The 21,324-nt window shown below is 39.0% G+C and overlaps 1 protein-coding gene and 1 long non-coding RNA gene across 3 annotated transcripts; one reads left to right on the forward strand and one right to left on the reverse strand.

The window, feature by feature from the left end:
* Nucleotides 2,175–18,177, forward strand: LOC8077968 (MADS-box transcription factor 50). 2 transcript variants are annotated; one of them, XM_021451830.1, is made up of 8 exons: nt 2,176–2,381; nt 2,493–2,780; nt 16,250–16,328; nt 16,902–16,963; nt 17,051–17,150; nt 17,269–17,310; nt 17,427–17,468; nt 17,685–18,177. In XM_021451830.1, the coding sequence occupies exons 2-8, from the start codon at nt 2,599–2,601 to the stop codon at nt 17,877–17,879; spliced, it is 702 nt and encodes a 233-aa protein (XP_021307505.1). In that variant the 5' UTR covers nt 2,176–2,381; nt 2,493–2,598; the 3' UTR covers nt 17,880–18,177. The 2 variants fall into 2 exon arrangements, with proteins under 2 accessions (XP_002465961.1, XP_021307505.1); XM_002465916.2 differs by having other exon boundaries at nt 2,175–2,780.
* LOC110431977 lies at nt 16,865–18,180 on the reverse strand. Its single transcript, XR_002449437.1, has 3 exons — nt 18,093–18,180; nt 17,241–17,338; nt 16,865–17,126 (listed from the first exon to the last, which is right to left on the reverse strand). It is a non-coding gene; the product is annotated as an uncharacterized LOC110431977 (long non-coding RNA).

Below are 21,324 nucleotides of genomic sequence, written 5' to 3' on the forward strand. Positions count from 1 at the left end.
ACAGTCCACACAAGCTATGAAGAGACAGATTATCTGCCCTGTGCATTGTTAAAAGGCTCTGCTTGGATTAATTATCTGCTAATAGTTAGCTGGCTAATAGCCCATGTTTAATATTGTTAGCTACCAATTAACTGGAGAGTGTTTGGATGCATAGGTAATAAAAATGCTATAAGATAACTATTAGTTGTTATTATCTTTTTAGCAACAATTAGCTATTATTTATCTAATTTGGTCTAACTAGAGATATAGCTATTATTTATCTAATTTCGTCTAATTACTAGAGAGGTAGCTATTATCTCCATCCCATAAAAAATGTCATTTTTGACTTTTAGACTTCTTATTTGACTATTTATCTTATTCATTTCTATTTTGTTATGACTTATTTTATTGTTAGAAATACTTTAATAATAATTTATTTATTTATTGTTTACATAAACAGTTGAATACGGACAAATAAGAAGAATAAAAGTAAAAAAGACACTTTTAACGAGACCGAAGAAATAGCTAACGATTTAGGGGTGTTTAGTTTTCCATAGAATCCAAAATGCAAAATGTCAATTACTTTGGAGCAATGAAATGCAAAATGTCAAAATTTTCAGAGTTATGTTTAGTTTCATCCAAAATGTAGAATTTATTGCTCTCATAAAAGTTTCTTGAGGTCAAAATCCAAAATGGAGAATAACTATCTTTTTTGCCAAAAATTTTACGTAGTGTTTAGTTTCACTTTATAAAATGATGAACCAAAACACAAAATTTTTTAAGAAAATGGGAAATTAAACACCCCCTAACTATTTTGGATCACCAGTGAGATTGCTACATCTGTTGTCGAAAAAAGAAAGATGTTCGAGCGTTGGGAATGAAACCTTGGGCCTTGTTTAGTTCACCCCGAAAACCAAAAAGTTTTCAAGATTCTCCGTCACATCGAATCTTGTGGCACATGCATGAAACATTAAATATAAACGAAAACAAAAACTAATTACACAGTTTGGCTGTAAATCACGAGACGAATCTTTTGATCCTAGTTAGTCCATAATTGGATAAAATTTGTCACAAACAAACGAAAGTGCTACAGTACCGAAAAGTTTTCACTTTTCGGAACTAAACAAGGCGAGAGCATTTACTGTACAGCGTTTGCAAGCTGCCCCGCCTTGTTTAGTTGCAAAATTTGTTTGCAAAATAAATATTGTAGCATTTTTATTTGTATTTAACAAATATTGTCTAATCATGAAAAAACTAGACTTAAAAAATTCGTCTTAAAAATTACAAATAAACTATGTAATTAGTTGTTTTTTATTTATATTTAATGCTAGAAAATCTTGAAATTTTTTGAAAAAACTAGACTTAAATAATATGTGTCCTAAAATTTGATATGATAGAAAATCTTGAAAATTTTTGTATAATTTAAGGGAAGTAAATGCCAATAGTCTATTCCACACCTCTCCTTCACAGCTACAATACCGGGCCATGGGTCGGTCAAGTCGTCGTCGTCCTCGTCCTCCCGTCGGTTCCGGTGTGCCGTCTTGGGGAAGCCAGGCCGGACCGGGCGTGCAAATAGCGAGGTCTCGCGGCGGTTACCCGCAAAAGACCGGATCCCTCAACGATCAGGATCAGCAGGCGCAGGCAGGCGTGGGGCTTTAATGACGCGGTCCCTTCCCGAAAAGAGGCAGACAGTGCGCACCCGGCCAATGGCTGGCGCGATAATTTTCCTCGGATGGGAAATTCCGGGCTTGGCTTTCCTCCCCCTTCCCCGCATTCTTTATTAGGTGGTGGTGATACCCTTTCGTCTCCGTCCAGCAGCAGCGCACACACAAAGGCCTTGTTTAGTTCCGAAAAACTGAAAAGTTTTCGGAATGGTAGCACTTTCGTTTTTATTTGATAAATATTATCTAATTATAGAGTAACTAGGCTTAAAAGATTCATCTCATGATTTACAGATAAACTGTGTAATTAGTTTTTATTTTTGTCTATATTTAATACTTCATGCATGTGACGTAAGATTCGATGTGACGGGAATTTTGAAAAGATTTTGGTTTTTGGGTGAACTAAATAAGGCCAAAACCGGAAACGGCACCCACCGAACCGAACCCGCGCTCCCTCCTTCCGTTCCGCCTCGTTGCGCTCGCTCTCGCTGCGCCGCCCGCCCCACCACCACACGGCGCTCACGGCAACACCGGCAGGGACGGAAAAGGAAAGCCGAGGAGGCGAGGAGAGAGAGAGAGAGCGCGCGCGCGCGGGCAAGGCAGGCACGCACGCACAGCACACAGGCAGCAGCGCGCGCGGCTGGCTGGCTACGGCCAAACCCTACGCGCCCCCCCGCACCGCGCCCCTTCCCCCTCTTCCCTTCTTCTCTCTCCCACCACCGCCCTCCCTTGCCATTTTTGGTGAGTGCCCCCTTTCCCTTCCCCAGATCCCCGCCCCGTTTTCCACTTTTGCCTCCACCGCCGCCCCAATTCGGATAACAAACCCCTCCGCCTCGTCGCGTCTCTTCCCAGCCGCAGGAGCCGCCGCCAGCCGATCCGGGGAAGAGGGAGAGGGAGGAGGAGCTGGGTTCCGGCCGCTCCCGGCTGCGATTCGATTGGAGCTGAGCTCTCGCCCAGGATGGTGCGGGGCAAGACGCAGATGAAGCGGATAGAGAACGCGACCAGCCGCCAGGTCACCTTCTCCAAGCGCCGCAACGGCCTGCTCAAGAAGGCGTTCGAGCTCTCCGTCCTCTGCGACGCCGAGGTCGCGCTCGTCGTCTTCTCTCCGCGCGGCAAGCTCTTCGAATTCGCCAGCGGCAGGTACCCATCCGTCTTCCCTCCGACAATCCGCTGGTCTTTCTTTAGCTATCCTTTTTCGGTTTGGGGGCAATCCATTGTCTTCCGTGTCTGCGGGTTCGGTGATTGGTAAATGGCCGATGTGGGACTCGTTACTTTACTGTTTTCCCTGGGACCGAAAGCCTGCAAAAATCTGATGGATTCTTGCGCGCTCCCTGCGCAAACTCCTGTAGCAACCGCATGGCCTCTCCCGTGTCCCGTCTTTTGAGTTTTCTTTGGACCCGTGGGGAACGAACATCTGTGACTGTGCAGATACCACCCCACTCCTCTCTCCTCTTCCCTCTCCTTGTGCTATCCATTGGCCGGTTTGAAGATTTTGTGCCCCGAAGATCTTGTCTCGCCGTGGGGTGCGTTTGAATTCCTTTCTGCTCCTCTCGCAATGGTTTTGCATCAACTTTACCGTGGTTTCAGGCGGAAAGGACAGTTAGTACATGTAGGGAGTTCATTTCTCCGATAAAACTAGTGTAGCCGTCTAGCCAATAGGAAAATTCGGCCTCATAACAGGCAAAAAAATGTTCACGTACGGCGCAATAGATCAACCAGGCTACGATTGACTAGCAGTGGTCGCACTAAATGCACTGCGACCTGAGCAAATATTTTTCAACTAATAATAAATCTCTACAGGGATGATTTCCTCTTTCTTTGGGTCAGTTAAACCCGTTTTAATTAAACCATGGAGCGATCTGGAGGTCCGTTTCCAGTGCCATCGGTCTTCTTTGTAGTACGGCTGGCACTTCTTGAGTTCTTCTGCTGTTCAGACACAAAACCAACGCATGCGATATTGTGTACTATGCCTTCCACTGTACATATATTGTTTTGTTTTTGGCTCTCTTGCCATATACTTAACACAAAAATGGGATTTCTCCCTCAAACCACACTGCGGCCTTCGTCAAGTTTTCTGCTGGCTGTAGTTTAATCCACGCTTCGTTAGATTTGGGCCTCACCCCCGTTTCTTGCCTGCCTTGTGATGGCTTCATGGATTTGGTTTATGTGCTGGATCTGTTAGTAGTACAGCCTGCTGTTTTTTTTGCCACATAGTTAACCCAAAAAAATAATTTTGTACTCAAACCACATTGTAGCTAGCCTTCGTCAGGTTGATGGCCAGTGGTGCTCTCTTGTTTACTGCTGGCTGTAGTTTCATCCACATTTCATTAGATTTGGTTCTCATCCATCTTTGCCTGCCTTGTGATGGCTTCATAGACGTAGTTTATGTGCTGGATCTACAAGTAATATAGGTTGTTGTGTTTTTCCCCACATAGTTAACACAAAAAGGAATTTTGTACTCAAACCACATTGTGGCCTTTGTCAGATTTATGGTAGTGGTGCTATCTTGTTTACTGCTAGTTGGAGTTTCATCCACCCATCTTACCTGCCTTGTGATGTCTAAATAGATGTGGTTTATGTGCTGGATCTACTAGTAATATAAATTATATGCATAGACCATGGTACAGGAAATATATATTGGACGCCCAATAGGGTTGACGAATATGAGGGGGATGGGGCTGCTAACTAGGCAAATGAAAATAATTATACTTTTACCATATTATAATTATTACCAAGAAAATTGCCCCATGCTACCATAGCCAAATCGATCTAACTTCCTTTCATAGTGCTCAACTTTTTATTAAGGTGGTACCTAAGGACCAATTCATTTCTTTTAGATGGGATTAATTACTTGATATGATTAGATAACCATTGCAATGGGTATAATGTCGAATACAGAAAAATGTAGTGACAATGGGGAAAATTCAGAGACTAACTGTTTTCCTTACCTAGGCACAAGATTACCATCCAAACGGAGAAAATATTTGAACTATTGTTGATTTCTAACATAAGAAAATAAGATCCTTCAAAGACCTTGTTTCAAAAGCATAGTTTCATAATTTACTTTATTTATTTATTTATTCTTGTGTATCAAAAACAAATTCTTTGAATTTGGTCTTTTCATAAGTACTCTCTTATAGCAATTTTGCCCAACTCATAGCTAGCTTAGCTAAGAAGGATCTCTACATAATAAGTGGTGTCAACAATATTAAAATTGATTGTGTTTTTTAAATTGGCCTTGCTTAGATCTAATGGAGCCTAACTTACCTATTTTTAGTTAGACATTTGTCTGTCTATTTAAAATATGGCAATAACATAATCCTAATTATCAAGTCAATATTAAAAATAGGATGAATATATAATTTCTTCTTGCCATGTGATAATATCATTGTATAGTCCACTTTGTCTCCTCATATGACATACAAATACATTGACATGTTAATTATTTTGATAAGTCACTAGTGTAATCACGAGGCCCATGAGGACTACCACATATGTCATAATAGTGGATTGTTCGATGCATCAACTTTGCTTGATCATGATTCCAATTTATGTGATGTTTGATCCTATTCAACCAATCTTAGTCACTACGTTTAAAACTTCCATATCTTGTTTCATTTGTAAAATTTTAGCTTGGACATTTATTCAACAAAAACCCGCATGTCTCAATAGGACCTAAAAATGATGCGGCTAAAAACCACATGAATACGAAGGTTAGCCACGATATTTGAGGGGACAACTTGCATGTAGTAGTTTACTCGGTTGTTGTTGTGTATTGGTTTGGAATCTAGAAACACCAAAATTTAATCCAACAATAACGAAAAACTATTTAGGAATATGTATATGCTAATGTGTTGCATGGAAATCGATGTAAATGCCAGTAACCTTAATGCAAATACTAGAGAAACATTGTCATTAAGAATACGTAATATCTATATAACCAATATCTCAATTCTTAATTAATTATATTGTATTTTCCTAGTAAAGTGTTTAGAAATATAACAACGCAGATGTATTTTTTTAGATTTAAGAATGCATGCATTTGGTAAAGCTAGATAGTTTCATACATTCAATTATTTGATCCTGCCATACTACTTACAAATAGTTTTTTTGTTGGGAATATGGTGCCAACTTAGATTAAAATAGTTACTACCATCTTAACCATTATACTTTTTTATTTGGTACTTGATAACTTTGTTACTTATATAATACTAGATAAATGCCTGTGTGTTGAATCGGATCATAATTTTTGAACCAAACCTTAGTAATCAGACGCGGATGCGTGAGCTCTAAGGACTTGCATCAGACGTGGATACATGGATTCTTTCTTCATATCGAAACTGGGTAGGACATGGACGCGCTCTGATTAGATGTTGATGCGTATGAGATGTAGACACGTGTGCAAAGATCAATATTTTGCATTGCTAGATAGATGATGACGTTAGAGTCTTTAGGTGTGAAGAGATTTGCTCTAGATTAAACTGTTAAATTATAACTTTTTAGAAAGTAAGTAATAGCTTTAGATAAGTCGCTACATTCATGTTGTAACAGAAAAAACTAGGGATGCAATTACGCAAGAGTAAGTAGATGCCTTCGCACATTGAAAACTATTATGGGGATCATACTCCTTTTAGAAAACTATGTTGGGCCCTTTGAGATCATGATTTATGAGGACAACTTTGTTCTCTGCATAGTGTTCTATTGATAATTGTTCGGAGTTACAACAGAATTTCACATCTTGAGGGCTAATTAGTTGTTTTAGGTGTAAGTCCTCCCTGACACACTGGGAGCTAACTCTAGCCAAATTGCCATTTGTAATGGATTTTTGTTGGTAGACCATGACTTGGTTAGGCCTCTTTATTTTTTTGTTAGGACCACTTATCAAGTGCTTTGGACTAAATGGTGTGCTCTGAGCATAACACATTTGGACTCCTTGGCTAGGGTAGTTGTGACTTGTGAATGAGTTACTTGTCTACATTGTGCTTTTCATGCTGTTGATCTTGAGGAAAAAGGGGTACACATTTTCACGTATCTTTTCTTTGGTCGATTTAACCGATGACGATCATTTGTGAACATAATTCTAAATAGACCGCTATAACTTTTTCGTAGGGTCTATGTATATGATGTTGCCAATTGTGTTTTGCTATTACCACTAATGACGTTGTAGCTCCACTAAACACCACTAACTGGCTTAGCTGTGACATATTTTTTGCACCACTAATATTTACCGAGGCAAATATATATTGCTCACTCTAGATAGCTATATATATATGTCTCTTCATTGTGTTATTTATTTAATAAATGATGCAATAAATTACTCCCTTCAGTTCTAAAGAATGTCGCTTTCTAAAGCGACACGGTCTTAAAAAACAACTTTGACATTACTTTTTGCTATAAAATATTTATAAAATATAGTCAAAATATACTTTTATGAAACTATATTTCAAGATGAATCTACTTACATCACTTTCATTTTTCAAACTCAACCTAAAAGAATTTATTTATAGTCAAATGTTTGACTTAAGACAACATTAAAACGACATTCTTTAGGAAATCAGAGGGAGTATTGAATTGCTTGATTTTTGAATACTGATTATAGCTGTGACGACTGTTTTAGTGAATGGTACAAGTGCATGGACCTTGAGACATGTTCCCTAGAGCCTCATACATGTATTTGAGTATTATGTTGATGAAATTTAATTAACAATATGTTTTCCTACACGATTCATTAATAATTTTCATGTTTTCTATAAAACCGCTAAATGAAATAGGTTATGCTAATTCTTGTATAGTTTTTTGTAGCTTTAGAAGGAGGCTACTACGTTATCTCTCTATTTAGAACCTTGATTGTGAATGTTTGACCCTTGGTGTACTTTTCGAGAGATTTATGCATCATTAGATCATTTCCCCATAGAGGGCATGGCCACAATCATTAAGCGCAGTCACAATAGTTTAGGTGCATGTCAGCATTCATGAAAAGCTTACCAACTATGATTCCCTACAAAGCAATATAGCACATGGGGTTCTAGTAGAACCAAGATCAAAATAAGGTTGAGGCGATGGACTTGAGGAAAATTGAGGTTGTGTAACATTCTCAACTAAGCAACATAGCACAAGGGGATCATGTGACGAACAACAGAATGATACCATGGGCTTGGTGCGTGCGACCTTGGCATAGCTAGACCACATATCAACGTTGGAGATCTGGTTTAAGAGCCTTGATCAACAATTCAGCATCAACACACCCTCAACATTGCTCTTTATCGCCTCAAGCATGGCTAGTGCAAGCTAGCCCCAACTAGTCAAGATGGGGTGCTTTTGCAACAATGCTAGGAGGGGTCAATGGGGGCTCATACACTTTCACAATCTTGAGTTCCCAACTTTCGCAAGCCACAACAATCTCTTTTTACCTTTAATTGATGTGCTCTATTTTCGTGACAACGCATGGTGAGAGACAAGCCTCTCGTTGCACATCATCTACATGGAGCGGCATAGTTCTACATGCATGTTAAGTGCCACGATGACACCCACCAAGGCGATGTTTCTACGTGCACAAACCCCTTGGGGGAGCTTGTGGCCTACTTGTTGAATAGATCATATATCACCAAGGAAGGTTCTTGGCTCTCTTCACATATGTCGCATCACTCACGAGGAGAGCCCTGACGTGCAACTTTGGGATCCTCAATTGTTGGATTCACCATGAGTTTGGCTTGGTCATTTGAATAGCCTCAACAAGCGTCAACGACTATGGCATGCATAAACTTTTCTATGTTGCCCACCAACTTCTCATCGATGACACACAACCTGAATTTTCCTCCCACCATCACATGATCCAATTTTGATGCACCTTTACCTGCCTATACATATGTTAGGCACACCATTGATGGCCATATGAAGACATCATGTTTCTCTTTGATGTGTCCCTGTGCCAATTGCATTGCTCACCACATGACCCTATATAAAGATTGGCGAGCGCCACCGCCTGGTCCTAGCGATGAGCACTATGTTAAGGGTCTTAATCATGTTTACAAGTGTTTTTTTCCTTTTGGATATCAAAGACGATGAGTCCATTGGTAAGCAGTGGCGTAGCCACAGGGTATGCCAGGTATGCACTGGCATACCCTGCAGCACCGACAACTAGAGTGTTATATATATATACACATACGTATAACAGTATAAGCATCTGTATTGTAAAGTGTAAAAAGAAAAAAAAACTTATGTAGAATTCTGGTCATCACGCCACGACGAAAGGCCCATGTGGTAGCCCACACGGCAAGTTACGAAGATAGTATAATCTAAGACATTTATATCCCTTCAAAAGCATCAAATAAAATAGTCAGAAAATAGCAACTAAGTTTCTGGTTCTCTTCTATGGTCATATTTCAATTATGGATGGTTTAGTTTAAACCATGAATTTAAGTTTTATCATGTTACTTAGTGCATATATACCAAATCACATTGTTAATTTTAACGAATTGCTAAAATAAATTTAGCAAATTGTATATGAAATTTTTTGGATGGCATACCCTATACTGAAATCCTAGATTCGCCACTGTTGGTAAGTGGCCCCAAAATCTCGCTACATGCGACCACATGAATTTAGACTAGCAACACAAATTTGGTTCCTATACGTTTCATTGGTGCAATGCTCCTTGCATTGTTGTACTTTTATTAACATGCAGTTTTGTGTTGTAGTTCGGGGCACCATGTATTGTCCTTCTGTTTGGGCACGCAAGGACTTTGCTTGTCATGTCCTTACATGTGGCCACAAGGACATCATTGTCATATCATTGTAGGGATTTTGTGTCGTGTTGGAGGAGCTACTAGATGAACCACACAAGGAAACTTAAGTTGTTGTTTAATTTGTTATGATTCTAAGATTAGAAAAGTATCATAAAGAATAGAAATTAATTATTTTAGAAGGAAAACTTCAATTTTGGTGCCTATTTTTCAACCTTGAGTAAAATATCATGTTATAAGACAATATCAATATTAATATTGCATGCTTTTTCTCCTTTGAATGACAAAACAAACAACATCATAAGAAATAGGGACGAGAAACACATGCAATACAAGTTGTTATGGTCAATATTTGTAACTTAGGGTGAAAGATGATCGCATATGAGTGGATTTCTAAATATCGTTTCACAGAGAGAGGTGTCTAAAAATGATCTAAGTGGTTGAGGGCTAAAAAAGTTGTACTACTTATTCACTTGTCGCACAAAATCACTTTTTACTCGTAGAATCCAGGAGAATCACTTTCAGAGACAAAATCACTTTGGAAGGAGGAGATCTGCTGAATAGGCCCTAAAGCTTGCACCAAGTAGTTTCATCTTTCTTTGATGGAAATAGAGTTTAGATTGGACATGTCTACAATAGACAACAGTAACAACAACAACAACAACAACAAACAATAATAATAACAAAGCCTGTTAGTCCCAAGCAAGTTGGGGTAGGCTAGAGTTGAAACCCAACATGAGCCCCTAGTCATGGTTCATGTACGTCGATAGCTTCTTTCCAAACAGTACTATCTAAGCAAAGATCTCTAGGCACATTCCAACCCTTTAAATCTCTTTTCATTGCTTCCCCCATGTAAGAAGGTCTTCCTCTACCTCTCCTCACATTGATATCTTGACTTAGGACTCCATAATGCACTAGTGCCTTAGGTCTCCTTTGGACATAGCCAAACCACCTCAACCTATATTGAACAAGATTTTCACATTATTTTGTGATAGAAACTGGTTGGTCAAGGTAATATCTGCAATTAGATAAATCTATGCTTAGTTTAGGAAAATCCTCATATGATACGAAATGTACAAAGTTGTGCTTAACCTATCAATTTAACTTTATAAAAAACTACTAGATAATTATTCTTCATAGCAAGTGGAATACATATTTGAGTACTAGTGACAAAAAGCTTAATGTCATCTTAGTTAGCAAATTTGTTGTAGTGACATAAACTTGTCATTTTGTAAATAATCTTCAAAGATTGATGATGCTCCCTAACTTAGCATTTGAGTATTCTTTATCATGGTTAATTGACGGTGAAGTTGACAGTGAAATAAGAGATGATTGTGTGTGGAAACTAGAGCTTGGTATGTCACAGGCCCTTCCAAGGTGTAACGAGTAACGACAATCATTGCAACTTGTAACTTGGATGTTGTTGTGATATCAGGTTCGCAGTCCCATAGGTTATCCTGGACCGTTGATACAAAGGTTGTATCATCTCCTTATTTTGCAGACTCTAGCTTGTCTTCAAGTTTGAGCCAACATAAAGTAATGCCTCCAAGTGATTTTTGCATAAACAACAATTGGTTATCCAAGCTAGACCAAGTTTAGAGTTTACTAAGGATGAAGTCGTGATGAAAAACTCTTAAGGTTTTCCCAAGAACAACCAAATAACTTGTTGCATGCCATGTGCAAGTATGAGTGTCGTATCCCAACATCAATGATGAAAGCTAAATCTCACTAGCCAATGTGATGTAATATACCAAGGACAAAACCCTAGCAAAAGACATTCAAATTGAAGAGGAAAAAGCACAAGCTGTTTGTGTCAAACACCACCATGGAATGTTCACTATTAATTGGTGCTGCTACAAAACATTGAATTGGGAAAACATCAAATGGTACCTTGGACATATGGTCGCCTTGGGACTATAGAACTAAAGCAAGGACTTGAGTTGTCATAGGCTGATCTACAGCCCCAGTGGCTAGCCCGAGTGAGGCCTAGAGCGGGGCCTTGGGTGGCCATGGCTTGGGCCTAGGCGCTACAAGGGGCATGCATGTAGAGGGGGCGACGACTCTGTGTAGGCCTCCTCCTAACCAGAGAAGTCTGGATTAAATAGAAACTAGAAATAATTAGATGAGAATTGGAATAAGTGGTAGGTGATCCTCTTGATCTCTTGTCAAGTGACAAGTTAGTACCAACGATGTTGCCGAAGTAAGTGGTAGGCATAGCTTTACCTTTGTGGAGCTCAGCGTGGAAAAAAATCATCTTTCAATGACAATGTTTGTCATCTCCTTTAGTGTTTAGGCATTTGTCATCGTTTTGTCATCTACTTCTGTGTAATTGATGGGGTATACAAGGTAGAAGAATGTGATTTTGATGCCATGAGTTGGTCTCCACGGGCCAACAAAGCATGATGCCCATAAGCACGTCCTATGCTCATAAGTCATGACCTTCTCTAGTTTGTCGACACCATAAGCTTGATATAGATCTTTAGTGCCTTATAAGAAGACATAGATCATAGATTTCAACCAACCCAGTGCCCAGATCTAGAAATTGTTCAAAGTACTCTACTCGTAAAGTACAGGGCAATATGTCAAATGACAAACAACTTACTAAGGGAGTTTGTGTGATAAGATGATCTAAAGCAAATATTGATGAGTTTGATGAAGAGTTCCTTGGTTGGTATATCGTTCTCCCTTTATAGCATCATTTTACATACTACTAGATGAGGTATAACATCACTAACATGCTAGTATCATGTGGTTTTGGTGGTTTTAGGAAGCAAGATGGGCCTTTTCTATCTTATATAATCGGAACTCCATAACTTTGAAAGAAGTACTCACACCTATTTAAACCAAGGCGAATTGATCATCATCACCCTTAGAAGTTAGGAATGTGAGCTTGTGTAAGTGTGTGAGGGATCCGCTACCTATTGCTTAGATTTGCACCTATCAACTGTGAGCGGTCTATTGAAAGCAAGTATACCATCAGTGTTGTGATCTTTGAACTTACATTGACATCATCAAAATCTTGATGTTAGAGAACCAACTTGTGATGCTAGTGGCACTTAAGAGACTGTGAATGGTTAATGGTAGGCGTTATTGCATCGTGGATGATATTGATGGCATCTTGATGGTGTGTGATGGTGGTGGCACTTAGCTATATGAATTGAAATTTACCTTCTTTTATTTCCTCATGTTACATGAGGGCTTATCACCCCCAACCAAAAAAGTCATGATAATGTATGTTACTCAGCTTACAACAATGTTGTGATTAGTGATCAAACAATCCATTGTGAGACGGATGACATCCTGAATAAAATAGGGTTGCATCAAGGGTTAGCCTTCAACCCCGATCTATTTTCGTTAGCATGTGTTTGTTTTTGGATGATATTGGATGGATTGGACATGTCATAGGTTTTAGAGTTGGGTTGGACCCATTTTTTGTTTGGATTGAGGGACATGGTCAATCCAATTTCTTGTTTGCTGCGAGGGATTGAATGGGTTGGAATGGATGGCCTTTTCAACATTGTTAGTTGCTGGTCATCATGGGGGCCCCACTCCTATGTGTTCTTCCTCTTCTAGTAGAAGGAGCCTTACATTAGGAGGCTGCTCCATGAGCCTGGGATTAGGGGCTAGAGCTTGTCTTGCACCGCGGTGTCTGGGCGCCGAAGCTTGCCCCCACACGTCAACACAGAAGAGACAATGTCCATCTGGGTCAAAACAATTTCTAAGATGGAACCCACATCTCGAAAGTATATTCCTCTATGGCTTCAACCCAACACCTAGCCCTTCAACCAAATAGCTCTAAAAATGGGTCCAACTCACTGAACATTCTTCAACCTCCTAACCAAACACACGCTTAGTGATCGATGAGGTCAGGAGTGTCATAACTCATAAGAATTACCCCTTAGTGTATGATTGATGGAGTGCTATTTGATGAAGAGTGGGAGTACATAAGAAAGTAGAGTTGGTTGTATTCTCTAGAGTCAAAAGGTTTAGACTTAGCAGAACTAAACCTAACTACATGAGGTGTGAGTGTGTGATTGCTGACCTGCTAGACATCCAAAGGAGATGCTAGTTTGGAGGATCATGTAGGTTAAGCTAAATGAATAGGGGTGTTTAGTGGACCTAAAGCGTTATTAGTACCAATAACAAAACAATTGACAATATTATATTGATACCCCCAATGAAAAAGCTATAGCGGTGACATAGCAAGCTATTTAGAACCCTAAGTGCAATGGATGAAATGTCAAAGCATCTAAAGTTTTTCATTGATGGTGACTGGTGAGAGATACCTCAATCATGTGTTGTCCTTTAGATGCATCAACCATAAATGGGGATGTCTCCCTTCATGTAACCCTTAGTGGAATTAGACATACAAGGTGGAGATATGTTTGAGAAGAATAGGTATTAATCAAGCGGTTACCAATGGGTTAAAAGGATGATTTCATAGGTAATTTCTAAAGGTATATTGAGTTTTTATGGAGAAAGTCCTATAGAGGCACAAGCACATATAGACAACTTGTAGGTATAGCTAAGCAACAAAACTTAATGATAGTTAAGGCATTAAGGTTACTACTTAAAGATAAGCAAAATCATTATACTGACTAGAGTTGCTTGGTCAATCTATTAGGCTATGGTTGCATACTAATACAATGTGGAAACAAATTTATTTTAGGTCCCAGTCTCTCTATACTATACATTGAACCATGAATCAATATACTTGGTGGCTCAAGTACAGGTCTATATTTTGGTACAATGTATGCAAAAGAGTTTAAATTATTATCTAACAACATGCAAATGGGCACACACATCATCTCAATGACTCCTCAAGGATCGCCTCCCAACTATGGTTCCAAGATGTGCGAGTGGTCTCTTTACCACATGGTGTACACGTTTATGATATAAAATGAGCTACTACCACTCTTATCTTTTTATGTTGGTGTTCCCTTTGGCATTTATGCATTCAATGGTAAAAGAAGTACCTCACATGGATAATGTAAATTTAAATTGGTGGTTTGCTCTGTGTTGCTTCTTATCTTAAACATAAAAGAACTTTAACCATAATCCTTTGCCTTCACTACCAAACCGAAGTTATTTCACTACTCGAGTTTTGTGGGGCAATTAGTGATGTCATACTCTATGGTACAAAGTATTTGAAGACGTTTCATTACTACATATATATATAGATTGGGAGCACCTTACAAGTTAAGTTATGTTAATTCATAAGATTTGAAAATGGTTGTGAATAACTATTCCCCCCCCCTTTTGTAGTGACCAGTGTGTCCTTAAATCAGCAATGCTTGAATTGAAACACGTTTTCCCATGCTGGTTTCATTTTTATTTTAGAAGCAAAGATAACCATTTCTTCATATTAAAAGGTCTCACTTCCTAAATTGCTGAAGATAATAGGATAAAATGCATTGTGACCAACCTTTTTTGAAGTTTATGAGTTTTGCTACATAACTATTGTGCTTCTCTTTTGTGTGGGGACATACAGTTTGATGTGGTGATGATCCCACTCAACTGAAATAAATTTCATGGCCTGCACCACACCTCTAAAGTAAATAATTTCTAGTCACTAATTACGATGCAAAATATGCTTCAATATAAAATCATAATGTCGTAAGCAATAATATTTCAAGAGATATATCCATTTTTATGGTTATCCCCTTTTTGTTCTAAGAGGTCAAAGCACCATTTTGGTTGGACTTGTTAATGAATAAAATTGTAGAAACCAAGTTCAAACATAACAGGGCCAATTAATATACAAGGCAATGCACAATATGTGCCGATATAAAATGGTAATATCATGTGTAATAAAGTTTTATGATACATAACCTATAGTCATGAATACAAATCCTATCATGTGTGAGTGCACATTTACTTTCCAATGTTCTGAAAAGATCAAAATTTTCATAGACATTATTTTCTTGTTTGGTTGGCCAACCTGGGTTGTGTATCCTAGTCTTGATTAGCAACTGTGGACACAAGCTCTGGCCAAATTTCAAATACTATTTGTTGGGACATAATATCTATCATATCGCTGAAGTTTGTATATGATAATTTTAATACCAATCTGCTTCTGGTCAACTTTCAAATACTTATTCTTGAAATTTTCAGTGACTTTCCTTTGCTACTTCTTTTATAATCACATCACTCCAAACTGTCCTTGTAACTTAGGCTGCAGTATTTCAGTGATTTTTAGTACTTTATGTGTCAGAGAGACTGAGATTGTGCACAATATCAAACCAGTGCAATAGGAAATTGGGCTTGGTTGTTGAGTTCCACCTTGCCCCTTCTTGAGTTATGAACCAACAAACCCTATAATATACCACTTGGTCTGCAGCTTTATAAGAAATCGGATTGTATGTTACCCACACAATTGGATGCGGAGAGCTGATAAAATAGTGCCACAGATTGAGTAAATCTGTAACCTTCACTCTTAAATGAAACGTTGATGACTGAGAAGTTTTTTTTACTATTGCTACTAAATTGTTTAGTATCCATGTCTATATAAGACCATACTTGTCTAGTAAACTTTATGCTTACTAAGAGTTATCTAGATGTAAAGAGCTCTGGTACAAACTGCAGAAAACACATCATGCATTTTAATGGATAATCTTTGTTTATAATACTAGCTATGTGATCGAAACATGGAAAAAAAGGATGTGAAACTTCATGAATTCTAACTTGAATTTATTGCATCCAAGCTATCTGATGCATTTTGTGATCCATGTTTTAGAATGAGATAAATCCAAGTATTTGAATATGCAAAGATATACCTAAGAATTTGTGAGTTTCACAATAAATTAACCAATACCTAAATTCTTACATAATTTTAGATTTTTAGTAACTTTGTTTTTCTCCCTTTTCAGTGTGCAGAAAACAATTGAACGTTATAGAACATACACAAAGGATAATGCCAGCAACAAGACAGTACAGCAGGATATTGAGGTGACATGGCTATATGTCTTGTTAGGCTTCTTATGGTGTCTAATTTCAATTCTTGAATGTCGATCAAGAGATTTTGTCTATTCTGTGGATCATCCTTAAGCTAACTAGCATCAATGAACCTCTACTTCCAATGGTTTGATATACTTTTGTTGGATGTCCATTATTTCCCAGCTGATGATGCTTCTACTGAAACCTGAAGCATAAAACTATACTGGAGTGAAGCTTTGGCAGGGTACAACTAATGTACAGCTGAATATTTTAAAAGAACATGCGATGTCGATATGATTAGACCTTGAATAAACAAAAGTGCAACAGCTGAATATTTTTTGAGAATCTTCATTCATTTCAAAACTTTAAAAATATGCTGAGTGTATTCTGTAAGTTTTTTAATGTGAGTTGTGACCTAGAAGGAAGTGCATATGCTGGTTCTGTTGGCATGACCGCAGTACCACCCCCCCCCCCCCCCCCCCCCCACATCCACTAAGAATTTCATCACAATATAGGTGATATATCATGTGGTAGTTTTGATGTAGTAGTGATACTAAGATTGTCTGGTCCGGACTTATATTGCAGCAAGTAAAAGCTGATGCGGAAGGCCTGGCAAAGAAACTTGAAGCACTTGATGCTTACAAAAGGTAATTATTTAGCTATCAAATACCGATGCTATCAAATACTGATATCCCTATGTAGCAACCCACGAACTAATTTTCGTTGAGATGCAGGAAACTTTTGGGTGAGAGGTTGGAAGAATGCTCCATTGAAGAACTGCACAGTTTGGAAGTCAAACTTGAAAAGAGCCTGCATTGCATCAGGGGGAGAAAGGTTAGTTATTTTCCTCTAGTCGTTTTATACAGTTTATAATGTTTTAACAAATGAATTGAAGCTGCATACATATGAGCATGAGCAGCTTACAGCTTTACATTTGATCTTTACATGGCAGACTCTGCTGCTGGAGGAGCAGGTCAATAAGCTGAAGGAGAAGGTAAGTCAGTTCTTGCCAGCTTCTTGTCCTACAGCGACACAAAAACATCAGAATGCACAGTTGGGAGTGGTTCCTGACTTGTGCTTTGTTTTATTTGCTGCATCAACATCAAACAGGAGATGAATCTGCGCAAGAGCAACGAAGATTTACGTGAAAAGGTAATGGTGGCAAAACATTTCACAGCCATGGGAAGACGCTGCCGCATGCGGCATGCCAACAACCCAACGACAGGGCTTGATTATACTGCTTACCTCGACCTTCCGTGATATCTTATGTGCATACAGTCATGGATTTCTCCCAATTCGCTAGCATACAATTTCCGCAAGATCATGATGCGAGCATGTGGTATATACTAATCGAAGTCATGTCTGCAGTGCAAGAAGCAGCCGCCAATGCTGATGGCTCCTCCGCCGCCTCCAGTGCCGGCAGTCATGACCGTAGAGGACGATCACCCGGAGCCGAAGGACGACGGGGTGGACGTGGAGACGGAGCTGTACATAGGTTTGCCCGGCAGAGACTACCGCTCAAACAAAGACAAGGCTGCAGTAGCGGTCAGCAGGTCAGGCTAGCCAGCAGTGCATGCAGAGGCCCAACCAATGCAAGCTAGCTGAGAATAATCTTAGATCTCTGGTGCGGAGAACTGGAGATGCAAGCAAAGCAAAGCAAAGCAAAGCCAAGCCTAAGCCGTGCAGTATGTTAAGAATCAGTCGCGTCGTGTGTTTACAAACCTGTGTATCGTCGCAAAGGCACATGCGCCAAAACATCCGTCAGAGAACACTTACCCTTGTCCCCTGTAGCTGCTGAATGTCGAAATCTCCTGTGGATGTGGATCCAACCAAATCTCAAGTATATTCTCCTGCTGATGAATGCTGGTGTTCTGTTCGATCTGAAACTCGCAGGCATGCATTGGTGAGCAGAGCTTCTTCTGGAGAAGAAGAGGGTGGGGACTGGGGTTTAGGGTATACGTGTCGATTGCGCGACGCTTCGGCCTTTGCGAGGCTCGACGTGTCGACCGGCCAGCCGGTCCAGGAAGCGAGGAGGCTTCTCGAGTCCTCTCTGGTGCGGGTCCACGTACGGCGCCTCAAATTCCTTGCATACTTGCTGAAGCGAAGCTTCTGGTGCATATACTTTTGCATGCATCAGGTCGGTGTAGACGTGTAGTCGCTCTCACGGGTCACGGCCTCTTTTCCTTTGTAGTAGGTGATGGGCTTATAATCTTTTTCTCGGCCTAATACAGGGCTCGTAATCTTTCTTGGGCCGAAAGAGAAAGGCCCACTGTTTTCTTTGTAGGTAATGAGCTGTTGTTGAAACAATAGTACTATGTGGGCACTCCTACCATTCAAGTTTCAAGTGAATTTCTTGGTAAGATTCTTTGCTTTGCTTTGCTTTTATTGAATTAAATGGAACTATCAAGTCGAAAGTACATTAATCATGATTTAAAATCATATTTTAAAAATGATAAATGTATATTAAACTAAACCTCGTGGTGCATCCATCTAACGTTATGTCTTAATCCCACCAATTATAGCATAAAACAATATGCATGTTACATAGCAACAATTCCTTGTTTGCCGGAGCTCCAACCTGTTCCAGCTCTCTCCTTCAAACACCATAGCAAAGGTTCATTTTCTATCTCTTCTCAAAATGAAATAGTAGTTGTTCCCTGGCTTTTTCATGCACTGTACAAAGGAATCAGAGCAAAAAGTTGTGCCAAACAGGTCCTAAAATGATACATAGTGCTGGCCCAGTTGGCCAGTTGCATATATGCATGTACATAATAGGGATTCGTGCTTTGCAATTTGCTATTTCTTGAAACTGAGGTTTGCTAGGGGGTGTCCAATGTTGTCTGCCACAGAGAGAGAGAGAGAGAGAGAGAGAGAGAGAGAGAGAGAGAGAGAGAGAGAGAGAGAGAGAGAGAGAGAGATGAGGAGCCCTCTTTTATAGCAATATGGACGGATGAAGAAAGGAAATACTCATGGACACTAGTGACATTAGCAGGAAGAGTAATCACGAAGAGGAGTAACCACGAAATAACGTCGTGTTATTTTGAGTAAGGGACAGTAACGGCCTTATTGTTTTTACTCTCACACGAATTACCACTGCACCGCGTTATGTCGTGGCGGCCTAGGCCACGTCGAGCTTGTGCACGTCATGCCCATGGCTTGGCTTGCGCATATAACATGCCTTTCATCACTCTTAACTTCACAACGAGTACACACGGAATGTAATTGAGTCAACTTTTAATCAAAATCTCACACATGGCTCAAATCCCGGTCCCTAAACTCGCAAATCGATCGTTTAGGTCCTCAAACTTGTTCATCTATGCCATCTCGTTTCCTAAACTTATTCAGCTGTGTCATCCCAGACCCTAAATTTAGAAATTGCCCGTTTAGTCCTCAAATTTGTTTTGTTGAGTCATCCCGGTCTCTAAACTTGATTTGAATCTCATATGGGTCAAAAAAAAACGTTCTAAGAACACTATATCAAAAAATAATTCATAATTTTTTTATATAAACTTGAATGAAGACAAACTTTGTATCAAAGTTGTAGCCCTCAATGCAATCTACAACTTTAGAGATGAAAAGTTTTTTATTTAAAGTCGTTTAGTGTCACAAAATTTAATTTTAAATTTTAAATTTCTAGATCTAATAACTTTCAAAAAATATTTGGGACCTCAAAAGATTTCAATTTAAAAATTTTTCAACTACAAAACTGTAGATCGCATTGCTGACTACAATTTTGATAAAAGTTTGTCGTCATTTGAGCTCATATAAAAAAGTTATGAGTTATTTTTTTTATATAGAGTTTTTAGATTCATCCTGTTTTGATCCAGATGAGACTTAAAAACAAGTTTAAGAACCGGGATGACACAACTGAACAAGTTTAAGGACCTATATGTGAGATTTCTAAGTTTAGGGAGTAGGATGACACAGCCGAACAAGTTTAGGTACCTAACCGATTGTTTTACGAGTTTAGGCACCGTGATGACACACCCAAATAAGTTTAGTGACTGGTGATGGACTTTACTCCCATAACATTTAATATGCTCTAGAATTTATTTACTTTTAAATTGAATAAAAATTGGTCCAACTAAATTAAAATCCAACATGACGTACGTGCACGCACGCTCTTTGCTACAGATCTTAAATATTGACAAAAAATAAAATAAAAGAATGGCTCCCTGATTTGGCTCATATACAGTACAGTATAATGTAAGCACAAGATATGTTTAACTTCCTGTCATCATCTCTCCTGTAAGGCTTGTTCATGATGATCACGACCCTAAAGCTAAACAACGTGTGACGTCAACGCGTCTTTTGCAAACTTATCACTTTCTTTAAGTTCATTGGACTTTGTGGAGTATCCTTAACACGCAAAGTAGCATATTCGTATTGGGCCACGTCAGCGCACACCAGCGCTCTACCTCACTCGTTGCGTACGGATTTTGGTGACGCGCGCGAGATAATCCCAACGAGAGCTCAGATCTCAAGTTATGTACTCTTCCGTTGCAATTCTCGCATTCTAAGGTTTCGTTTCAGATTCTCCGAATTATCATCAAACCTTACCAAGAGAGAGATGTTGTAGAGAGAAATACTTGAAACCACTTGTCGTTTTTAACAGTTCGGAGAAACATCTAAAACTTGGTTTCTCTTTATTCTCGTTCTAATTTCAGGAATTCAGTTAGTTAGCCAAACTGTTTTCAAAAACTGAATTTGATCCACCATCTGATACTTTTCTTGGAGAATCTGGATCCCCAATAAACGCGTTGAAATTTGATCAAATATATGTATATGAAAAAAATACTAATATTTATGATACTAGTTGATCTTTAGATTAATCTTAAAATATGATTTTGACAGTAAACCTATTCAAAAATATAAAGTGGTATTAGTTTTATAATCTGGTTAAAAATTAGAGTTATGTTTTTTTTTTAAATTCGGAGGGAGCATTATTTTTGCTAGTAGCAATCAATCATACGTACCGGCATGATTTTGCTTTGATAACTTGCGCGGA

Source organism: Sorghum bicolor, chromosome 1 (assembly GCF_000003195.3).
Source record: "Sorghum bicolor cultivar BTx623 chromosome 1, Sorghum_bicolor_NCBIv3, whole genome shotgun sequence".
Taxonomy (NCBI): Eukaryota; Viridiplantae; Streptophyta; class Magnoliopsida; order Poales; family Poaceae; genus Sorghum; species Sorghum bicolor.

Excerpts from the sequence above, each read along its gene's own strand:
- LOC8077968 (XM_002465916.2), top strand. The coding sequence starts at position 2,599 with ATGGTGCGGGGCAAGACGCAGATGAAGCGGATAGAGAACGCGACCAGC. Across the intron at positions 16,329-16,901 it reads CAGTACAGCAGGATATTGAG|CAAGTAAAAGCTGATGCGGA; the intron begins GTGACATGGCTA and ends CTTATATTGCAG. Across the intron at positions 17,311-17,426 it reads TCAATAAGCTGAAGGAGAAG|GAGATGAATCTGCGCAAGAG; the intron begins GTAAGTCAGTTC and ends AACATCAAACAG.